The sequence below is a fragment of the Schistocerca gregaria genome, chromosome 5, assembly GCF_023897955.1.
Source record: "Schistocerca gregaria isolate iqSchGreg1 chromosome 5, iqSchGreg1.2, whole genome shotgun sequence".
Taxonomy (NCBI): domain Eukaryota; kingdom Metazoa; phylum Arthropoda; class Insecta; order Orthoptera; family Acrididae; genus Schistocerca; species Schistocerca gregaria.
The window spans coordinates 500102933-500122069 of NC_064924.1; the positions used below are offsets into that span (position 1 = coordinate 500102933).

General features: G+C 40.0%; 1 protein-coding gene across 1 annotated transcript in view; it reads right to left on the minus strand.

Moving 5' to 3' along the window:
- Window positions 1-13668, minus strand: part of LOC126272873 (putative phosphoenolpyruvate synthase) — a 329859-nt gene extending 316191 nt beyond the window's left edge. The window contains exons 1-2 of the mRNA XM_049976096.1: window positions 13538-13668; window positions 13293-13438 (exon numbers count right to left, since the gene is read on the minus strand). Coding sequence (XP_049832053.1) covers window positions 13293-13438; window positions 13538-13649 — 258 coding nt within the window. The 5' untranslated portion in view covers window positions 13650-13668. The remainder of the gene's footprint in view (window positions 1-13292; window positions 13439-13537) is intronic.
- Between the last annotated feature and the right edge of the window lie 5469 nt (window positions 13669-19137).

Below are 19137 nucleotides of genomic sequence, written 5' to 3' on the forward strand. Positions count from 1 at the left end.
TTTTTTGTTTTTTGTAATGAGAATAACTTTCGCATCTACCAACTGGATGTTTGTAGTGCACTTCTCTATGGAGGGATAGTTAGAGACTTTTATGTTAAATTACCTACTGGATATTGCAGTAAAATGAATTGTCAGGTTTGCGAACTTAGAAAGGTGCTGTAAGGTTGAAAGAACTCACCCAGAAATTGGAATGTTATATTTTACACAGTAATAACTGACTTACGATTTGTAAGAAGTGATTTTGAGTATTGCTTGTACGTACAAACAAAAAATAGCCATAAAGCATGAATACTTGTTTAAATTGATGATCTGCTGATAGCTTCAACTTCTCAGGATGAAATTGACAGTTTAAAGCTGTTATTGACTGATAACTTTAAAATGAAAGATTTGTATGAGATTAGGAACTATTCGGAATGAATAATGTTCAGAATTTAACGTAGGGTACTGTTATTATTTGCCAAAGACCTATCTTGAAAAAGTGTTGAAAGTTTTTGATATGTTTGAATGTGATTCTGTTTCAGCCCCCATGGAGGAAAATATTTGATCACAGTATGTTAAAAAGAGAAAAATCTGAAAATGAAGACATTGAGAAAAGATTTAAAAAATTGATAGGGTCACTGATGTATGCAATGTTAGGTTCCAGACCAGATATATGAATAGCTATAAGTATTCTAAGCAGATACCAATCATCTGCATATCGGGATTTGTGTTATCTTGCATTCTTTAGATACTTTGGCTTTGACTGTTTGTTCTGTGTGTGTGTGTGTGTGTGTGGGTGGGTGGGTGGTTGCAAGCTGTTACACATTACAATAAACTCTCCACAAACAGGCTTATTTTCGTGCATAATTTACTGCGCCTGATCGCAGTTATTTAATAATCTCCGACAAATATTTTGTTACTGTTATGTATCGACACCTATCTAGCTACAGAAATCAAATGTCCAAATAAAACGAGGGAATACCGTTCCCCATCCCTAACGCCAAATCTTGTGTACGGCTATTACATTCTGGGAAATGCGCTACGTCGTTTAACTTTAGGGATCTCTGCAAGTTAGTTCCTTTGGAAACTTTTTAGCCATCATCACGCTATTTTGCGTTGGCTGCAAGTTTAAGCATAAATGGTCAACATTTCATAGTCATGCTTAACAATAGCTTAGAAAGCTTGTATTATACAAGGTGAGTTAAAATCAGGTCATACATGGAAGTTCAAAATGTAACACAGCGAGTTGTCTTTACTATTAAATGTTTTGCAAAATCGATAATGGCGTAAGTTAGAAATAAATTCCGATCTCACTCAATCGGCTTAAAACACAAAGTGACCAATAAAATTTCTTCTGAATTAGCACTTAACAAGTCGTTGTGAATTATTATCAGTCGAAAAAAATGCAAAAAAAAGGACGGTACTCTTAACCAACGAGCGTAAATAAAACTACTGCAGTTTCCCGCACCATATTCCATACACAGTACTTTTAAGAAAAAATTACTGAACGTTTGTCGTCAGGAATCGGCGCAGGGCCATGTTTGCTTTCTGACTTCGAACAAAGGAGCTTTGAAATAAAATCATCCAGTTTTCGTAACCCGTAAATCCAATAATACATCCCCCCAGAAGGACTACCACAAGTAAGTTGGTATAAAGGAACAAGCGTATATAAAATCAACAAAGAAACCTTAAAATGTTGAATTCACTATTGAGTGCACAGTATCGTAAACAATAAAACAGTGCGTGTTGCGAATATGTCTCACTGAGATTTATACAAAGTTGAAACCACAACCACCACCAGCATAAATGCAGATGACAAACTGTATTCAAATATCAGTTCTTGTGCAGAAGAACAGCTACAAAAAAACTGCTAATAAAAAATAGATATTACGGGGAAACCCATTTACAATCGTATTAAGTTTTCAAAAACAACAATCACGCCAAGATGTATAGTTTCCAAACGCGAATTTCCATGGACGCAACACGTAGCGCTATAAAGTATGCAGCTATGGTGCATGACAACATGAGGGCTGGCATATTTGTCGTCAAGACTCTGGCCGACCACATCTGACCACCACAAGGGAGGATCGGCGTCCTGTACACCAATGAAGTCGTAACCTGCCATCCGAGGACAGCTAATGGACTTCCTGGAACATTTTGTGGCATCCCACACCATCGGTCTGAGACAAACAGTATCTGGACTAGGGTAGCATTCATCTCACCCTAGGTGAGGAGAACCCTACGTCATCGTGACGTAAGTAAACCTAAATTGACTTCATGAGTGCGTGTGTCGATCTTTACAGTTGCACCACAGAGTTTGCACCGATAACGTGAAAGCTAAATGTAAATAGACGTGTACAAACGAAGTGACAGCAGTTGCGTGGTATGCTCATCCCAACTGGATCACTTATTAAGCGTAATTTCAACAATTTTGGATGTTATCGTGTTTCTTGATGTAATGAATGTTTGAGCGAAGGAAATATAACCACAACCAAAGTCAGAAAATACCAGTAGTCATTTTTAACAAAAATCCGATTAATTTTGCATCAATCATTGGACAGAAAGGTGAAATAGAGAAAAATTAAAGGGTTGCGTATTTTTATTACATAATTCTTCTGGGCAGAAACATTAAACTGAGAAATTAATGTGGTTCCAAAGATAAATCCGAATGTTGCTGGAATTTTAATTTTGTGAGTCAGCTCGAGTTTGGCTTTTATAAAAATACGAAACACTTTAATTTCTCTCTGTTTCACGTTTCTAACCACAAGATTAATGCACAATTAATTGGATTTATTTTTAAATGACTACTCGCCTTTTTTTTACTTTCGTTGTGATTATGGTTCCTCCGTTCAGATATTCGTTATGATCATGAAACTCAATAACATCTCACATTCTTAGGATTAGAGCTTAATAATTAATTATTTCACGTATCTGGAGACCAATCATGCACAATTCATGGGATTTTTTAAAAAGACTACAAGCTTTTTTTGACATTTGTTATGTTCATGAAATACCCAAAAACGTCCCCAATTCTATGGATTACAGCTTAATAATTATTTCATGCATCTGTCCACATGATTTATGAAAGATTCATCGGATTTTTAAAAAATGACTGCAAGAGTTTTTTTTTTTTTTTTTTTTTTTTTTTTTTTTTTTTTTTTTTGTTATGGTTCCTTCGTTCAGACATTCATTATGTTCAAGAAAGACACAATAACGTCCGAAATTGTTAGGATTCCACCTTAATAACTAATTTGACTGGGCTGAACATACCACAAAACTGCTGTAACTTCGTTTGTGCACGTCTGTTTACATTTAGCTTTCACGTTATCGGTGCAATCTCTGCAGTACAACTGCAAAGATCGATACACGTACTCATGAAGCCGATTTTCGTTTGTTTACGTCACGATGGCGTAGCGTTACGTCACTATGACGTAGGGTTCTCCTCACCTAGAGTGAGATGAATGCTACCCTGTGGACTATGGAATTCCGTTCTATGCGTAGGACGACATTAACAAAACAACACAAACGTCTGCATTTGGAGTGGTTCTGAGACCGGGATCCACGGGCTGATGAATGGCTTCGCATAGTGTTCAACGACGAATCACTGTTCGACACTACCACGATTGGCCATCGTCGGCGATTATGGCGGCGACATGGGGAGAGGTCCATTCTTCCGTAGGTTTTGAAAGGCACTGCGATGTTACTCCCGGTGCCGTGGTGTTTCGAGTCATTGGGTATGGCCTCGGTAACGACTGCTAGTTACTGAAGGAACTCTGTCGGTACAACGGCACGTCACGCACATCCTGCGTCCTCGTGCATTGCTGCCTCTCATGTGACAGAATCGTAGTATGATTTTTCAACAGGTCAGTGTTCGTCGACACATGGCACAAGGCTCTATGAACTGTCTACGTTTTGTGGTACTGCCGTGGCCAGCAAGATATACAGATATGGGAACCAGTATTTGAAGCTGACTGCAGAATGATTCTACTGACACCAATTTACATTTCGCTCAAAGACCGTGAATATAAGTTAAGAGAAGTTATTGCTCGTACGAAGACATATAGATAGTCGTTTTTCCCACACCCTGTTTGCGAGTGGAACAAGGAAGGTAATGACTATAGTGGTCTTTACCAAAATAGACACCTCATGGTCATCTCACCGTCGAGCATTGCAAGTTAACAGTAATTTCAAATGTTAGCAAAAATTTTCGAAAAGCATTATACATCTCTATATTTCAAAAATGGTTCAAATGGCTCTGAGCACTATGGGACTCAACTGCTGTGGTCATTAGTCCCCTAGAACTTAGAACTACTTAAACCTAACTAACCTAAGGACATCACACACATCCATGCCCGAGGCAGGATTCGAACCTGCGACCGTAGCAGTCGCACGATTCCGGACTGCGCGCCTAGAACCGCGAGACCACCGCGGCCGGCATCTCTATATTTAGTCTATAATATGATGGAGTACTTTCCAAAACAAAGTTCTTGCCAGCTGCTACGAAATAGAATAAAAACTAAGGTCAAAATAAACTTTGATGGAAAATAATTTTTTACTTCAACCTATTGGCAAAACAGAACCACTGACATATTTGGACTGAAAGAACATATGGACATTCTGAAAGTTTATAGATACATGTGATACATATTTTATCGGGAAAACATAAAAGTATCCCGAGATAAAAAAAAAATACATTGAGAGGTGCGAAACTGTTCCGCCTGTGTAACGAAAATTGACATTGTTGAATTTGCGTCCTGTTGGACCTTGTAGAAACTTCAAGCGAGAAAGTTGTTAAGAAAACTATAAAATTAATTTTGGTAACATTCGAGACGTCATTATTGTATCGTGCCAAGTATGGGCGTTATTTATTTGCGAGAGACTGTGCGCAACAGCGTGCGAGTACTTGTGTGCTACAGCCAGGATTTTTGTTGCGAAGGCTCGCCCTAATACTGCCGGGAATATTTCCTACCTCCCGATAATTTTCTATTCGTAGCTCTTACTGACCCTCCGTCACTGCACCCATCACCCAAATCGCGGATATCCATTATACAAAAGTAACTATAGGTACTTTCAAGCCACTACTTCCCTTTCAAATCGAGAATAATATATTAGTGCGTATGTTTTTTGTGAAACCCAAATTTCCTGAGCACGCCAGAAAGCGCATTGTACACAAAACTTAGTTCTTGTTGCTGCAATGTCTTTGCATTCCATTTAAAATTTTCGCCCACCATTACTCTTTCTGTGTCAAAAACGAAGTCAGTAGAGATGACAAACAACGGAGGTCTCCGAACCAGAATAATTTTTTTTTCTCGAGATCATTCTGTTTTTTTTTTTTCCTTTTTTTAAATAGTTGGATACTTTCCTCTGTTGTATCTAAGTACAGTTCTACGCACTATCTTTTGTCAAAAATCATCAAATTCTGTAGAATGAAGTTTTCATTTATATCACTTTCTTGGAGAATCAAAACACATGCTCAAATCTAGAAATTCTGCCGATGTTAACTGCACTGTTTAATATGGGATACAGTCGGTTCCGAAATACCACAAGGTTTTGCTGTTATTTTATGAACTTGCACAAAATTTATCTTATTCCTGGTCTCTTGATCAAATGGCTCTGAGCACCATGGGTCTTAACATCGGAGGTCATCAGTCCCCCAGAACTTAGAACTACTTAAACCTAACTAACCTAAGGACATCACACACATCCATGCCCGAGGCAGGATTCGAACCTGCGACCGTAGCGGTCGCGCGGCACCAGACTGTGGCGCCTGGTTTCTTCTCAGACAAATAAGAAACATCAGCACATTCTATAAAACAAGTTTACATTGTTTTCAAATGCCTTTTCGCTCTTTAAGCTGACCGACTGGAGTAGCACTACTTCTACGCCTTTGCTTCTGCATTTCTTTCACCATTGATCACACGTCAATGCACCATTCCACGGAAGACTGAAATCAAACGTGAACACACAATATTGCATGGAAACATTGAACATTAAGCTGGCTCTGGCCTACTGCAATGTTCTAGCAATATAACAGCAAAGCTATGAGGCGGACGAGTCAAAGCGCTTACCGCCTGTAGACTGCGGCTGTGGCTTTGAGGTATCCAATTTCGTGACTGCCACTCCAGTAGTGGTACAAGGTACCCACCGCCAAGCACCACAGGTGGCTTGCGGAACATGTATGCAGGGATAATCGTCTAAAATTTGCACCACAAATATTGCGGAAATGGAAAGTGCTATTGATGTGCAGTTTTCACAGAATGGACTGGTAGTCAGGGCCTTGTAATGTTAGTCAGTGAAAAGATTGTAATAATACTTGGAAAGTGTAATTTTTGTGCAAACATACACTTTTTTTAAATGTAACAGTGCCTACTGACATTAAGAAACTATAGGTAGGATAAATTAGAATGTCAATAGTGTTTGTTGTAGGATTCTGGTGTGAGCCGTTTACGATTTTACGTATTTTGAAAAGTTTCCACGCCGACACATGTTTGTTCTACATCTACATATTTAGTATACTCTGCTAGCCACCAAGCGGGGTGTGGCGGAAGGGCACAATTCGAGCCAAAGTTATATACCCCCCTCCCCCCCCCCCCCCCCCCTCCCCACCCACCCTCGCTGTTCCACTCGCGAATCGCGCGAGGTGAAAACGACTGTCTGAACGTCTGAATACTGACCGTCTGAATACGAGCTCTTATTCCCCTTATCTTTGAATGGTGATCATTGCGCGATTTGAAAGTTGGTGATAATAATATATGCTCCACATACTTGGTGAAGATCGGATTTCGCAATTTAGTGAGCAGCCCCTTCTGTTTAGCGCGCGGTCTATCTGCAAGTGTGTCCCGCTTCAAACTTTCTATGAGATTTGTAACGCTCTCGCGATGGCTAAATGTACCAGTCACGAATCTTGCCGCTCTTCTTTGGACCTTCTCAATCTCTTGAATCAGACCCAACTGGTAAGGGTTCCCATATAGACGAACAATACTCCAAGACTGGACGAACTAACATATTGTAAACTATTTCCTTTGTTGAAGGACTGCATCGCTTCAGGATTCTACCAATAAACCGCAATCTAGAGTTCGCCGTACCCGTTACTTGCGTAATCTGATCGTTCCATTTGAGATCATTTCGAATAGTCACACCCAGATACTTGACGGACGTTACCGCTTCCAAAGACTGGGCATTTATTTTGTACTCGTACATTAATGGGAATTTTCGCCTTGTTATACGCAGTAGGTTACACTTACTAATATTGACAGATAACTGCCATTCATTACACCAAGCATTTATTTTCTGAAAATCCCCATTGATTTGTTCACAACTTTCGTGTGATACTATTTTCCTGTAGACTACAGCTTCATCGGCAAACAGTCTGAGGCCGCAGTCAATACCATCAAACAGATCGTTTATGCAAATCGTAAAAAGCAGAGAACCTATTACTAAACCCTGGGCACACCTGAAGTTACGCTTGTTTCTGTTGAAGTCACCCCGTTCAGGACGAAAACTTTCTATCCAACCGCAAATGTCGTCGGATACACCGTAAGCGCGCACTTTTTGTAGCAAGCAACAGTGCGGAACTGAGTCGAACGCCTTTCGAAAGTCGAGAAATATGACATCAACCTGGGAGCATTGGACCTGTATCTTGCCGGACCGTATCCGGATTTGACGTCTGGAGACTCTTTCCTGTGGGGAAAGCTACACACGATGTTATGCAACGACGTATTTCTGCAGCCTCTTCGGACATCTCTGCTGAAATGCAGGTATGTAGCGATCGAACATACCAGACTGGAAGCGTGTATTGCCGCTGCCGTTGGTCATTTTGAACACAACCTGAGATGGTCAGTAGTCTCGTTACTAATCCGAATCCACATAACTAGTGTACGCATTTGTGACGTTCTTTAGCGTATTATACAAGTGCCAGTGTGGGATCTTTTCAACATACAATATCTCGTAAGCGATTCGCACTAGAATCCTGCAACAAACGCTACTGACATTCTAATTGAGTCTATTTTTAGTCTTTTAATGTCAATAGACATTGCTTCATTTAAAACAGTGTGCGTTTGCACAAAAAATATACTTTCTAAGTATTATTACGATATGTTGATTGGTAAATAATACGTGCAGATGTATATGTCGATCTGTTCCCGACAGAATGGGACCAGCTCGGACATTAAATCTGTAGCAATGCCAATATCCAGGATGTAAAGGTCAAGGTACAACAGCTGTGAGGCGGCTTGTCTCAGGAGAGGGTAGAACGGCTATATGGTAGACTTCGTAACCGAATTAGTTCAGGCATCCAGGCTAGGCCAGATGCAACTTCATGCTGATAAATGAAGTCACAGTGACAAGTTAAATTTGATCCACAATTGTACCCGTCAAAATAACATCACAACCGTCTTAATTCGTGAAGTTTCTTTTCGCTTCCTCCTCCCATTCTTAGTGCCTCACTTTTTTCGTCTGACAGTGTATTTCGCATACATTTAACATATTTTATACATATTTCCTCTGTAAGGGTTCTTCTGTAACAAAGAAAGAAAGAATCAGCATATCTCTTTCCCCTCCTCTCCTCCTCCAAACATAAACATGTAAGGTTTCTGTAGCTTCTACATTGCTTCAGTTATTTAACTACGCATACATCTGGATACGTTAAATTATTATTTAACGGTATAGGTGTAGCAACAAAGCTCGTTGTCAACCAAGGAACCAGCGCCCACTGTTAGTTGGTGCAATGTGCGTATAGTCAGTTTCAGTGAGATGTTGTCGTATGGCATACTCGCGACATGACTGGCGAAAATTTGCGAGAGCCGAAAAAGACAAAGTAATTATACTGCGTGCTGCGGCATAGAGATAATATTATGCATAAATATTTATGAAAGATAATATTAATGTTTCAGAAATATGTATCAGCACACCGTACGTCTTGACTTTGCTATTGATTAAGTAGTAAAACAGTCCCTCTCCTACACAATATGTGGCTGAGATAACACTACGTATTACAGTTCGGTGCACCCCACATGGACATCGAAACCCAGCGGTTTCACAGGAGAGCAAGAGGTATATGAGAGATGGATTTACGCTCATAGTCCATCATTTAATGTTAATGAAAGGGCTACGCACGAATTGGGGGACTGTAGTTTTATTACAACATGGCATCACAGAACATTAGCATATATCTATACATTGCTTAAGGCGTTGAAATTTGACAACCATATTGGTGCACTCGGTGTCACTTCATACAAATCTTTCAGGTCTCCAGCAAAAACATGGAGTTGAAGTTCAAATGGTTCTGAGCACTATGGGACTTAACATCTATGGTCATCAGTCCCCTAGAACTAGCGTTCCTTCCTCTCCTTGATTACATCGAAAATGTCTGTGATTTGAAGGTCGACACAATTTTGCTTGCGTGACTTCAGACATATACCTCACGGATTCTAGGAAGCTCAATTTATAACTGAGTGCTTTTGGGACTGTGTTTTCTCAAAAATTTCTATCTTTTCACCTTTTATTCTGAGATCTACAGAAACAATACTGGAAAAGAACAGGCAACCACTGGATAGCAGTAGATCTGACGATGCCAGTAACGGTCCTCACTGCCTCATTCAGACGCCCATCTATCTTAGTTGTATGTGTACTGTTTCGCCATGTAGGGACATAATATTCAGCAGCTGAGTACACAAGTGAAATTCCAGCATTGCGCAACGAATGTGCATTTGTTCTCCAGTTGTTCCCAGCTATTTTGTGGAGTAGCTTTACTCTTACGTTACGCATCTTTGAGAGGTTGGTCCAGTGTTGGTTAAATGGCAGTTCCCGATCGATGATAACATTTATATCTTCAGGGAAGTAGTTGTGGGAAATTTTGACCCCATCAGATAGCACGAGTAGCTTCCTGTGAGGCTCTTTATTATAGGTAGGGGACGCTGTGATCTTTATTTTTTTTTGGGGGGGGGGGGGGCGGGGTTTGGCTGAATGCTCAAATTTCGGAAGTTCATTAGGAGGACTATTTCTACATATTATCATCAGAGTAGCTTTCTGATTTCAATACTAATCAGTTCCGTAAGCTATGAGAGTACTGCTTTCCTACCATGCCAAGTTCTTTTGTGGAAGAGGCCTTCCTTCAAATTCACATACGGTGTCCGACTAATACAGAGCCGTGGCGGGATGACTTAATCATGTTAGCGCTGGAATCCACTCATAAACGAACCGACGAGATGCAGACAAGACATGGTTAATTATTTCGCCAAACTTCATTTCTTGTAAATAACTGGACTTCGGTGGTTAGACAAGTCAAATAATCGAAAATTAAAGCAATAATTAAGAGGACCGCTTAGAGTTACAGGGATTATGCACTGCAAATGCAGCTGAAGTACGCACATAAGAAAAATCTTGGACATTTATCTTGCGTGATGGTATTTTGTACCTTATTTGATGCACATCTGAGCGATAAATTTCAGCATTTTCTGCTTCTATAACGAAATCATTTTATTAAACATTCTTTTTCTAAATAGCTTTGATTGCGGTTAATTCCTCTATCTTAGATTTTACGGAGCCTGAAACTTATTTGATTTGCTGTAGACCCGAACAACAGTGGCGTCTTAAGATGAACGCTAAGAGCAGTAATGCAATGTCATTCTAATGTGACATTGTTAAACTCTTGCATACATTTGCAAGTTTTTGGCACTGACGTAGTGATCATCCATTATTTGGCATCTCTGAACTGCAATTCGCATTAGTTTATTGATTTAACTTTGTCGATGTAAGAGATTAAGTGCTCGTAGGACCACCTCTGTGGCATCGAATGTGTCGTTTCAAAATGCAGAAACAACATTGACAACCACCACTTACGAGCTTCTGTAGCTAGCAAAAACATGCCGAGAGGAAAGTGAAATATCTGATGTTTCCTTCTTACAGCAATAAAATTGCGGGGCAAAAGGAGAAAACTACGTCTGCTCATTAAAAAAAAAAGCGTTCCTGTCGCTTATCGTCAGAGAAACACTAAGAACTTTCATCGTGCTATATTTTCTGGTCATGTAGTAACAGAAATTCAAAGAGCAGAATCTGTACTATATTGAGTACTCCCACAAGAATACAAGGGTATAAGCCGCCATTGTATTGTAATCACATAAATAAACTTGAAAAATAATTAAGTAATGCGTCGATTCTAGTTACTGTGTCCGAACATAAGTAGACAAAATGGTTTATTCTGGTAATTAAGAATGCTGCAACAAAAGTTCACTGTAATTAAATAAATTATGAATATTCAATACTATACAAAGAATTACAAACAGTAAATCTCTCACGGAATAAAAATGTAATAAATGAACTAGATGTTTATTCGAGAGATGTGTGTTCTATTCTTAGGGTAATCATCCGGATATGATTCCCATGGTTTGCATGAATCGTATCATGAAAACATTATGATCGCTGTCCATAAACGATTTTATGTGTGGTTTTAAGAATTATTTTATACAAACAGTGCGCTGCTACTTCACTCAAGGTCACGTCTGATTTTCCTCACGACCTGTTTCTTTTTTATTAGTGTTTTAATTAAAAGAGATGTCAAAATTAAATTTTATGATGATAACCGGACATAATTTGTACGAGGGATATCCACAAAGAACATTACGTTTTGGAATTAAAAATAAATAAAGTATTGGAAATTTTTTTATTATATACAGACGAAAGCTACACTTAAATACTACTTTTCTACATAGTTGCCATTTAAATTAAGGCACTTATCGTAGCGATGGACGAGCTTGGAAATTCCTTCGTCGTAAAATTCGGCCGCCTGCGCCTTCAAGCACGTAATGACTGTCTTTTGGGACAGAAAAGGTGTGATTTTTTTGGATTTCCTGGAAAGAGGCACTACAATAAACTCTCAAAGGTATTGCCAAACTCTGCACAACCTCAGAAGAGCAATACAAAACAAGCGCAGGGGAAAGTTGGGCTCAAAGATCTTGCTGATTCACGACAACGCCCGGGCCCACACGGCAAATGCCACTCGTGAAGTTCTCGAATCTTTTAAGTGGGAGCTGTTTCCTCATCCGCCGTACAGTCCCGACCTGGCACCGAGCGACTTCCACCTATTCCCAGCAATGAAGAAGTGGTTGGCTATGCAGCGTTTTGATGACGACGCACAGCTTCAAGAAGAGGTAACCACGTGGTTGAAGGCGCAGGCGGCCGAATTTTACGACGAAGGAATTTCCAAGCTCGCCCATCGCTACGATAAGTGCCTTAATTTAAATGGCAACTGTGTAGAAAAGTAGTATTTAAGTGCGGCTTTCATCTGTATATAATAAAAAAAATTTCAATACTATATTAATTTTTAATTCCAAAACGTAATGTACTTTGTGGATAGCCCTCGTACATCAAAGTATCTCATAAAATATATCTTTTCACAGTCGTTGAGACTGCTTTCTTCAGCACTGTTGTGAACATCTCAGTATTTCATCACTTGTATTTGTAGGTAAAAGGACTAGATATTAGTACTGATTAATATTTGAGTTTCGGAACGTTTTGATGTTTAATCATCCGTGTTCTTTCTCTGAACTTACTGAAAGTTGAATAGTAATCAGCACCTGGAGCATAGTGACTACTGATGGTGAGCAAGTAACGTTCCTTTGTAACAAATATGTTCGGATTTTGCAACTGGTAAAAATTACCTTGTGTTGGCTATTTTTCTGTCTACTCTGGTTATCTCTGAACATTTTATGGCTTATAGTGGAGACAGAGAACAATACGAACAGAATACACTGACTATTAGATAATATATGACTGGCTCAAAACTACTACAGTTTTGAAAAAGTACTGTCACTCTTCCAGTGTTCTGATTCGTCAGTTACATAAAAAAAAGTAATCGTAAGGCAGCATAGTTAGTACAAACACCTTTTCATACCAGTCGATTCTTTTTCTCTTGTGCTGCTATTACGTGATACTTAAAAATTACCATGTGTTTCGTTCACTGGAGTAATACATAGTTTGTACTCATATCACGTAGATTAACTCCATTTTAGTATATTCTAATATTGCACTATCTTTTGTCAGTATAAAATATTTATGTCTGAATTTCATTAGGCAATATGTACAACTGTAGAGGCAAATTGAAAATAATATTTACAATACTTCTATGGAATAAATACTTAAGCCTGGTAGATAACGGATTCTGACGTAAAGTACGAATAACACTGAAGTAAAATGAAGATATCCGATATAAAAATAGCTCATGTTCACGTCCCCGTGTCACCTTTTCTGAAAGAGAAGCTTAAAGTAATCCGCAAATTGTCGTCTGCAAAAGTGCAGAGATGTAGCTTTGTACTCACCTCTTCGTGAGGAAGGTGCTGAGGATTTTCCACTGCTTCTTCTTCGATAGAAGCAAATATGTTATTTGAAAATTTGTCGAGAATTTTACGCTTTCGCCGTGTAAGGCACAGGAAAGCATACCATTTCTTCAGAATGAAGTTCCATTCTGAAAGTGTATTTCATAATTATAGAGTTAGCGTTTACACTTGACGAATGTCACAGAAATAAGCCGTGTAACTGCAGAAAACTTGGGTGCTCTGCTTACCAGGTTTGCTGTATATTCCATGTATCTTCTCGGTGCCTCCAACTAGTTTTGAAAACAACGAGAACCCGACAAGGGGGAGGGAAAATAAAGCCAAGTTCCAAAACCAGTCCATTAGGTCCTCTATCACTGCCTGCACCGGCATGGTTTGGACAGACAGCTGTCGGCAAATCGGCAGAACTGCGATAACATCGCTCATGCTTTTATCAGTCTTTAATCTCCCTTCTCAATACTCCCACTAGAGACTTTTCTCGGCAGCTATCAGTACACCTTTGCACTTCTAGCGATAAACTACAACAGGCTGCCGCACTAAACTGTTTGCTCGGACGAAGAAAATTGATGTTGGCATGAACGAAATTGTTTGTCTTCTCTACGTGATTGTAAGCATCACTCACACTCGGTCCTTTTGTAACACAAATTAACTTCTTGTTTCGCATCTTCACTGACATATGCTGAGTAATCAATGAAATGCGACGAACTCAAAAACCTGGTAGTGCAATCGTGTGCTTATGTAGGATTGGTAAGGGATCGTGGCAGAACTCCGTGAAATTCAGTGGCTGAACTAGATACTCAGTAGTTAGGGAACATCTTAAAAAGTCAGGCACACGAACATATTTATCAGTGTTTGAGCCGGCCAGTGTGGCCGAGCGGTTCTAGGTGCTTCAGTCTGGAACCGCGCGACCGCTACGGTCGCAGGTTGGAATCCTGCCTCGGGCATGGATGTGTGTGATGTCCTTAGGTTAGTTAGGTTTCAGTAATTCTGAGTTCTAGGGGACTGATGACCTCCGATGTTAAGTCCCATAGTGTTCAGAGCCATTTGAACCATTTTGGTGAGTTCCTGGATGATTACTTCTTCTAGTTACAAGGTACATTTCCCTTTCCTGTTTACAAGATATTTTTATCCCTTTAGTAAGTCACAGGTTTTTAGATGGTTTCTTACAACTATGTTTCACTGTTTTCTTAGGGTAACTGTTTTCAGATATACTCACAAAGGTATCATGAAGTCGGTTAAATTTTACATTAGTATCAGGTCCTATGCCTTTTTCTTTGCTGTGTCCACTATCTCTTTGCACTTCTTCTTTTCCTCGATATATCTTTTATGGTCCTCGTAACTTTTAGTTTTCCACCGCCTTCTCCATTTTCCATTTTTTCTTCTAACTGCTTGGATTGTGTATCATCCCACCGACTTGTCTGTCTTACGTTTTACTTTCCAGATGTTCTACCACATACTTTTTGTGCTGCTTTGACTAAAGTGTTTTTGAATAAACTCCATTCTTTTTCTACATCGGAGAAAACTTCTTTTGGAAATTTTTGTGTGATTAATTCTCTATACTTCTCAGCACTTTCACTCTCCTTCAGTTTCCAATCCCGTATCCTCATCACTTTCTTCTGTTTTCTATTTCTCACACACTGTTCATTTTCCATTGTTCCACCAGTAATCTATGGTCTCCATCTGCACTCACACTTGGAGTTACCTTCACATTTGTTACTTTCTCTCCCCATTCCCTATCTACTAGAATATAATCAATTACGCTTTTGGTTCTTCCATCCCAATTGTATTTGGTGATAACAAGACTTTCTCTCTTCATAAACCAGCTATTTGCTATTTTCATTCCATTCCTCTGGCACAAATACGGGAGTCTTTCCCCTTCTTCATTTCTGCCTCCATATCCAAAACATCCCAACACTTGATCAAATCCCTTTCTGTCTTTGCCTATCTGTGCATTAAAACCTGCCATCACTATATTAGTACTGTCTATATGGTTCTCTAACTCATTTACAAAGTCCATCTTCTCTTCTTCGCTACATCCCATATACGGTGCATAAATCTGGATACCTTTTAGTGTTTCGTTTTGGAATCTCAGGTTTAAGATTATGATCCTGTCTGATATACCTATATCTCACACTTTCAATACAGCTTTGTACATTCTTATTCACCATCACTGCCATACCATTTCTTCAATCATGTTATTCCCACTTCAGTACAGTTTTCCTCCTCCTCTCAGATTCTTCTTACCTTTCCCGTTCCACTTTGTTTCGCTTATTCCAAAGGATTTTCTATTGGGGTTATCTCTCTTAGCCTTTGGAGTTTCTCCTCCACCACAAGGCAGTGGTTCCCTTCTCATTTACTCCCCAGAAAGGAGAGTTGCCTCACCTGCAACTACGCCATTCCGAAGCCTTTCTTCTCCACCGTTGCTGCCATTAAGATCTTCACCCGTAACACTGGGCATGGGTTCCGTGTTATACCCCATGGGGTTGGGTCCCTGCCTGAACTCAGCCATCCTATCACTCCAGCCTACTGAAGTGTAGGATACCCACCCCCACGACATAGACGCGCCAGAGACGAATTACTGCAGTGGAGGAATAGGGAAGGGGACCCTACTTCCCTGGAGCAGGGTTAATGATTGTGTGTGGTGCCACAATCAAAGGCCCAGATCGTTACGAATTAGCAAAATATTATGCGCATTCGGCCGCGAAACGGTGTGTGTCAACGTTCAGACCATTCATACTGGATTACCGTTGCTGACCTACCATGAAAGTGTGCAAATGTAGCAATGCTTGAAGATTCATAACGAAATTAACTTAAAATCATTCAGTGCCGCACTTAAGTAAATTCAGTTATTGACAGAAGCGGAAAGAGTAGGCAGTAACAAGTATGAAATTCTACAAGAGTTTCATATTGACATCCACAGGGCGCCGGTACAGAATAAAGGTAGCAGTAAAATGTATTGCGGGCGCGAGAATTTCATAAAATTGCTTTGCTGATAGTCCATCTGTCTCTGTCGAGATTAGAACCGGAAACAAACCAGGCCTCTCTTGCAGTAACGAACACCTTTCACTACGCTAACAGACAACCCAGGCAAATAGCACTCTACTATTACCCTAGACATGAGTAAGTCGGCAATTTCGCAATGAAAATGGCAAAATGATCTGGAGTTTCTGTTGCATAGAGCTTTCTAGACTCAAAAACGTGAATATTCTACCTTTATGTCACCGCTTATGTGACAATCATTCGAAATCATGACATGATAGATAAACTCCAGTGGAAGACTCTGCAGGAGAGACGCCCAGTAGCTCGCTACGGGCTATTGTTGAAGTTTCGAGAATATATCTTCGCCGAGGAGTCAAGCAGTATGGATGTAGATGGGTGGATGGATGTTTATCGAAATATTTCTGGACCATCCCAGGAAATAAACGGCGACATAGCTGCCAAACGTTTTCTACAATCTTCAACTTTTATAGTCCTGTCTTCCTCAGTTGCGTGTAATATTACAGTATATTGATAATTTTTACTTATGGACCGTCTGACTGCACTGACGGCACAATGACAAAAATTTAAATAAAATAGCTAACATATGTACATATTCCAGGCCACTGATGATGCCTTGTAGAAAATAAAGGCGAAACGCGTATGGCACTAAAATTGTGTTTTATTCAGTTGCTGTCAGACGGTCCATAAGTAAAAATTATCAATATACCGTAGTATTCCACAATGTTTCGAATTCTCCATTAGACTCGCCAAAGCCAGAAAACGTTTATTAGCGGAAGTATTTCTTAAGCTGGCTGGCAATGGGAATGCTCGCACATCTAAAACGCGGTGGCATTAATACTGGGATCTGAATTACCACCTGTATAGACAAATGGATTTTATTTGTATTCCTGTAAACGTGATTTGGATCGAAAGCGTAGCTGCGATTGATATGCTGATGTATCGGCTGCAACTAGAACTTTTCGAATAAAGAGTAGGGGGTATTATTTATGCGGCCGTCATCTTCAGTAACTGTCGTAACTAATTTCTTTGTTAGGATTTCTTTCTTGGCCGTCTATCTGTCTACCCAACCCTTAAAATCCGTTTACCTAGAGAACGGGTAGACATAATAAGCGGAAATGTATCGCACTTCCTGCGGTATACGGTCCCTTGGTGGTGTAAAAAAGTGAGTTTTAATGTCAACGCAATCTAAAGATACAGCCGTTTATGTAAAGAAGATTTACGCCCAAGGTCAAAAAATGGCTCTAAGAACTATGCGACCGAACTGCTTTGGTCAGCAGTCCCCTAGACTTAGAACTACTTAAACCTACCTAACCTAACACACAACATGCCCGGGGAAGGATTCGAACTGACGGCGCAAGCAGTCCTATGGTCCGCAATATGACGCCTTTGAACGCACGGCTATCTCGCGCCGGCAAGCTGTTAATATCATCTGGTGTTGCTAAAAAGTTATTCACTTCTGGTGAACGATTTTCTGCGCTGTTCATTTAAGATACAATAACTAAAATACATCTGATGTTACGGAAGCGGAAGGACGCCTAATTCATTTCCCCTTGTGTTTATTTATGATGTTAGGTTCGCAATCTGAGCATACATACTATCCATAACCACACTTAAGCGCCAAGTCATAGTCACAGATACGCAAATACAACACATTGGCCTATACTTTAGATATTTTGTTTCCCACGAAGCGGTGGCAGACGATGCTGTGGCGTCTTCGAAGCGCGAGGTATGTCAGCACATCATCTGAGCGAACGTTTTCTTCCTGCTGCTAGTCTAATGGACAATGGCAACATCGTAGAATGTGTTTGACAACTATGTGACCATCGATTTACGTTCTTTAGTGGTTCATAATGACGTTAGAAAATCCACTCGATATTTTTATGTATCTTTAAATTACATTTGCTTCATGATTTGCTCTGAAGACGTAGGAAATGTATGTTATTTGGTCCAGGAAGCATGTTCGAACAGAAATTGCTGCTTACATTGACATTTATGTTGCGAGTTAGCCGTCTTATCCATCACATGGGCAACGAGGATGCTCTGTTTTGCTACAGTTGTTTCATAGATTAGTGGTATTCTGCGTTGGAGGCGTTGCCAGTTTACATAGCATATGTAACACCCAATAAAAGCGTTGGATGCCTACAGTGATCAGTCTACTTGAAAAACGCTTGTTGTCATCGTTTAATTTATGTAACTTGCTCTTCGACTTCCAATTTGACAATCTGTGGAAAAAAGTTTTACCTTACTAGTCCTGGTTTCAAACATTGTCTGACTGAGAAAACGCAGGCATCAAGGAACCAGTGAAAGCAATTATTCGCTATTATAGCAAACTTTTGAATCCACTGGACACTTGAATTCTCTATATTGATTCTGAGAGTTTTGTTATTCCTCTTGTTATTTACTGTCTCAATGTCATCCGTGAGAATAAAATTAAAAATGGTTCAAATGACTCTGAGCACTATGGGACTTAACATCTATGGTCATCAGTCCCCTAGAACTTAGAACTACTTAAACCTAACTAACCTAAGGACATCGCACAAACCCATGTCCGAGGCAGGATTCAAACCTGCCACCGTAGCGGTCGCACGGTTCCAGACTGAAGCGCCTAGAACCGCTCGGTCAAAACTGCCGGCGCTGTAGAGAAAACTTTTTCGTGCGTGAAAATCACTCGCCTCCAAAACTGGAGAGGTTTGTCGACATTTTCCGCAGCAAAAGCAAGGTAGGCTTCTCTGTGGTAAACAGTCAATGTCTCTTTCACAGCAGCGCTTCTTGCTCTCTGTCCACCTTCCCTTAGACGACCATTGACGGTCTTACTGCTAACATTGAGACC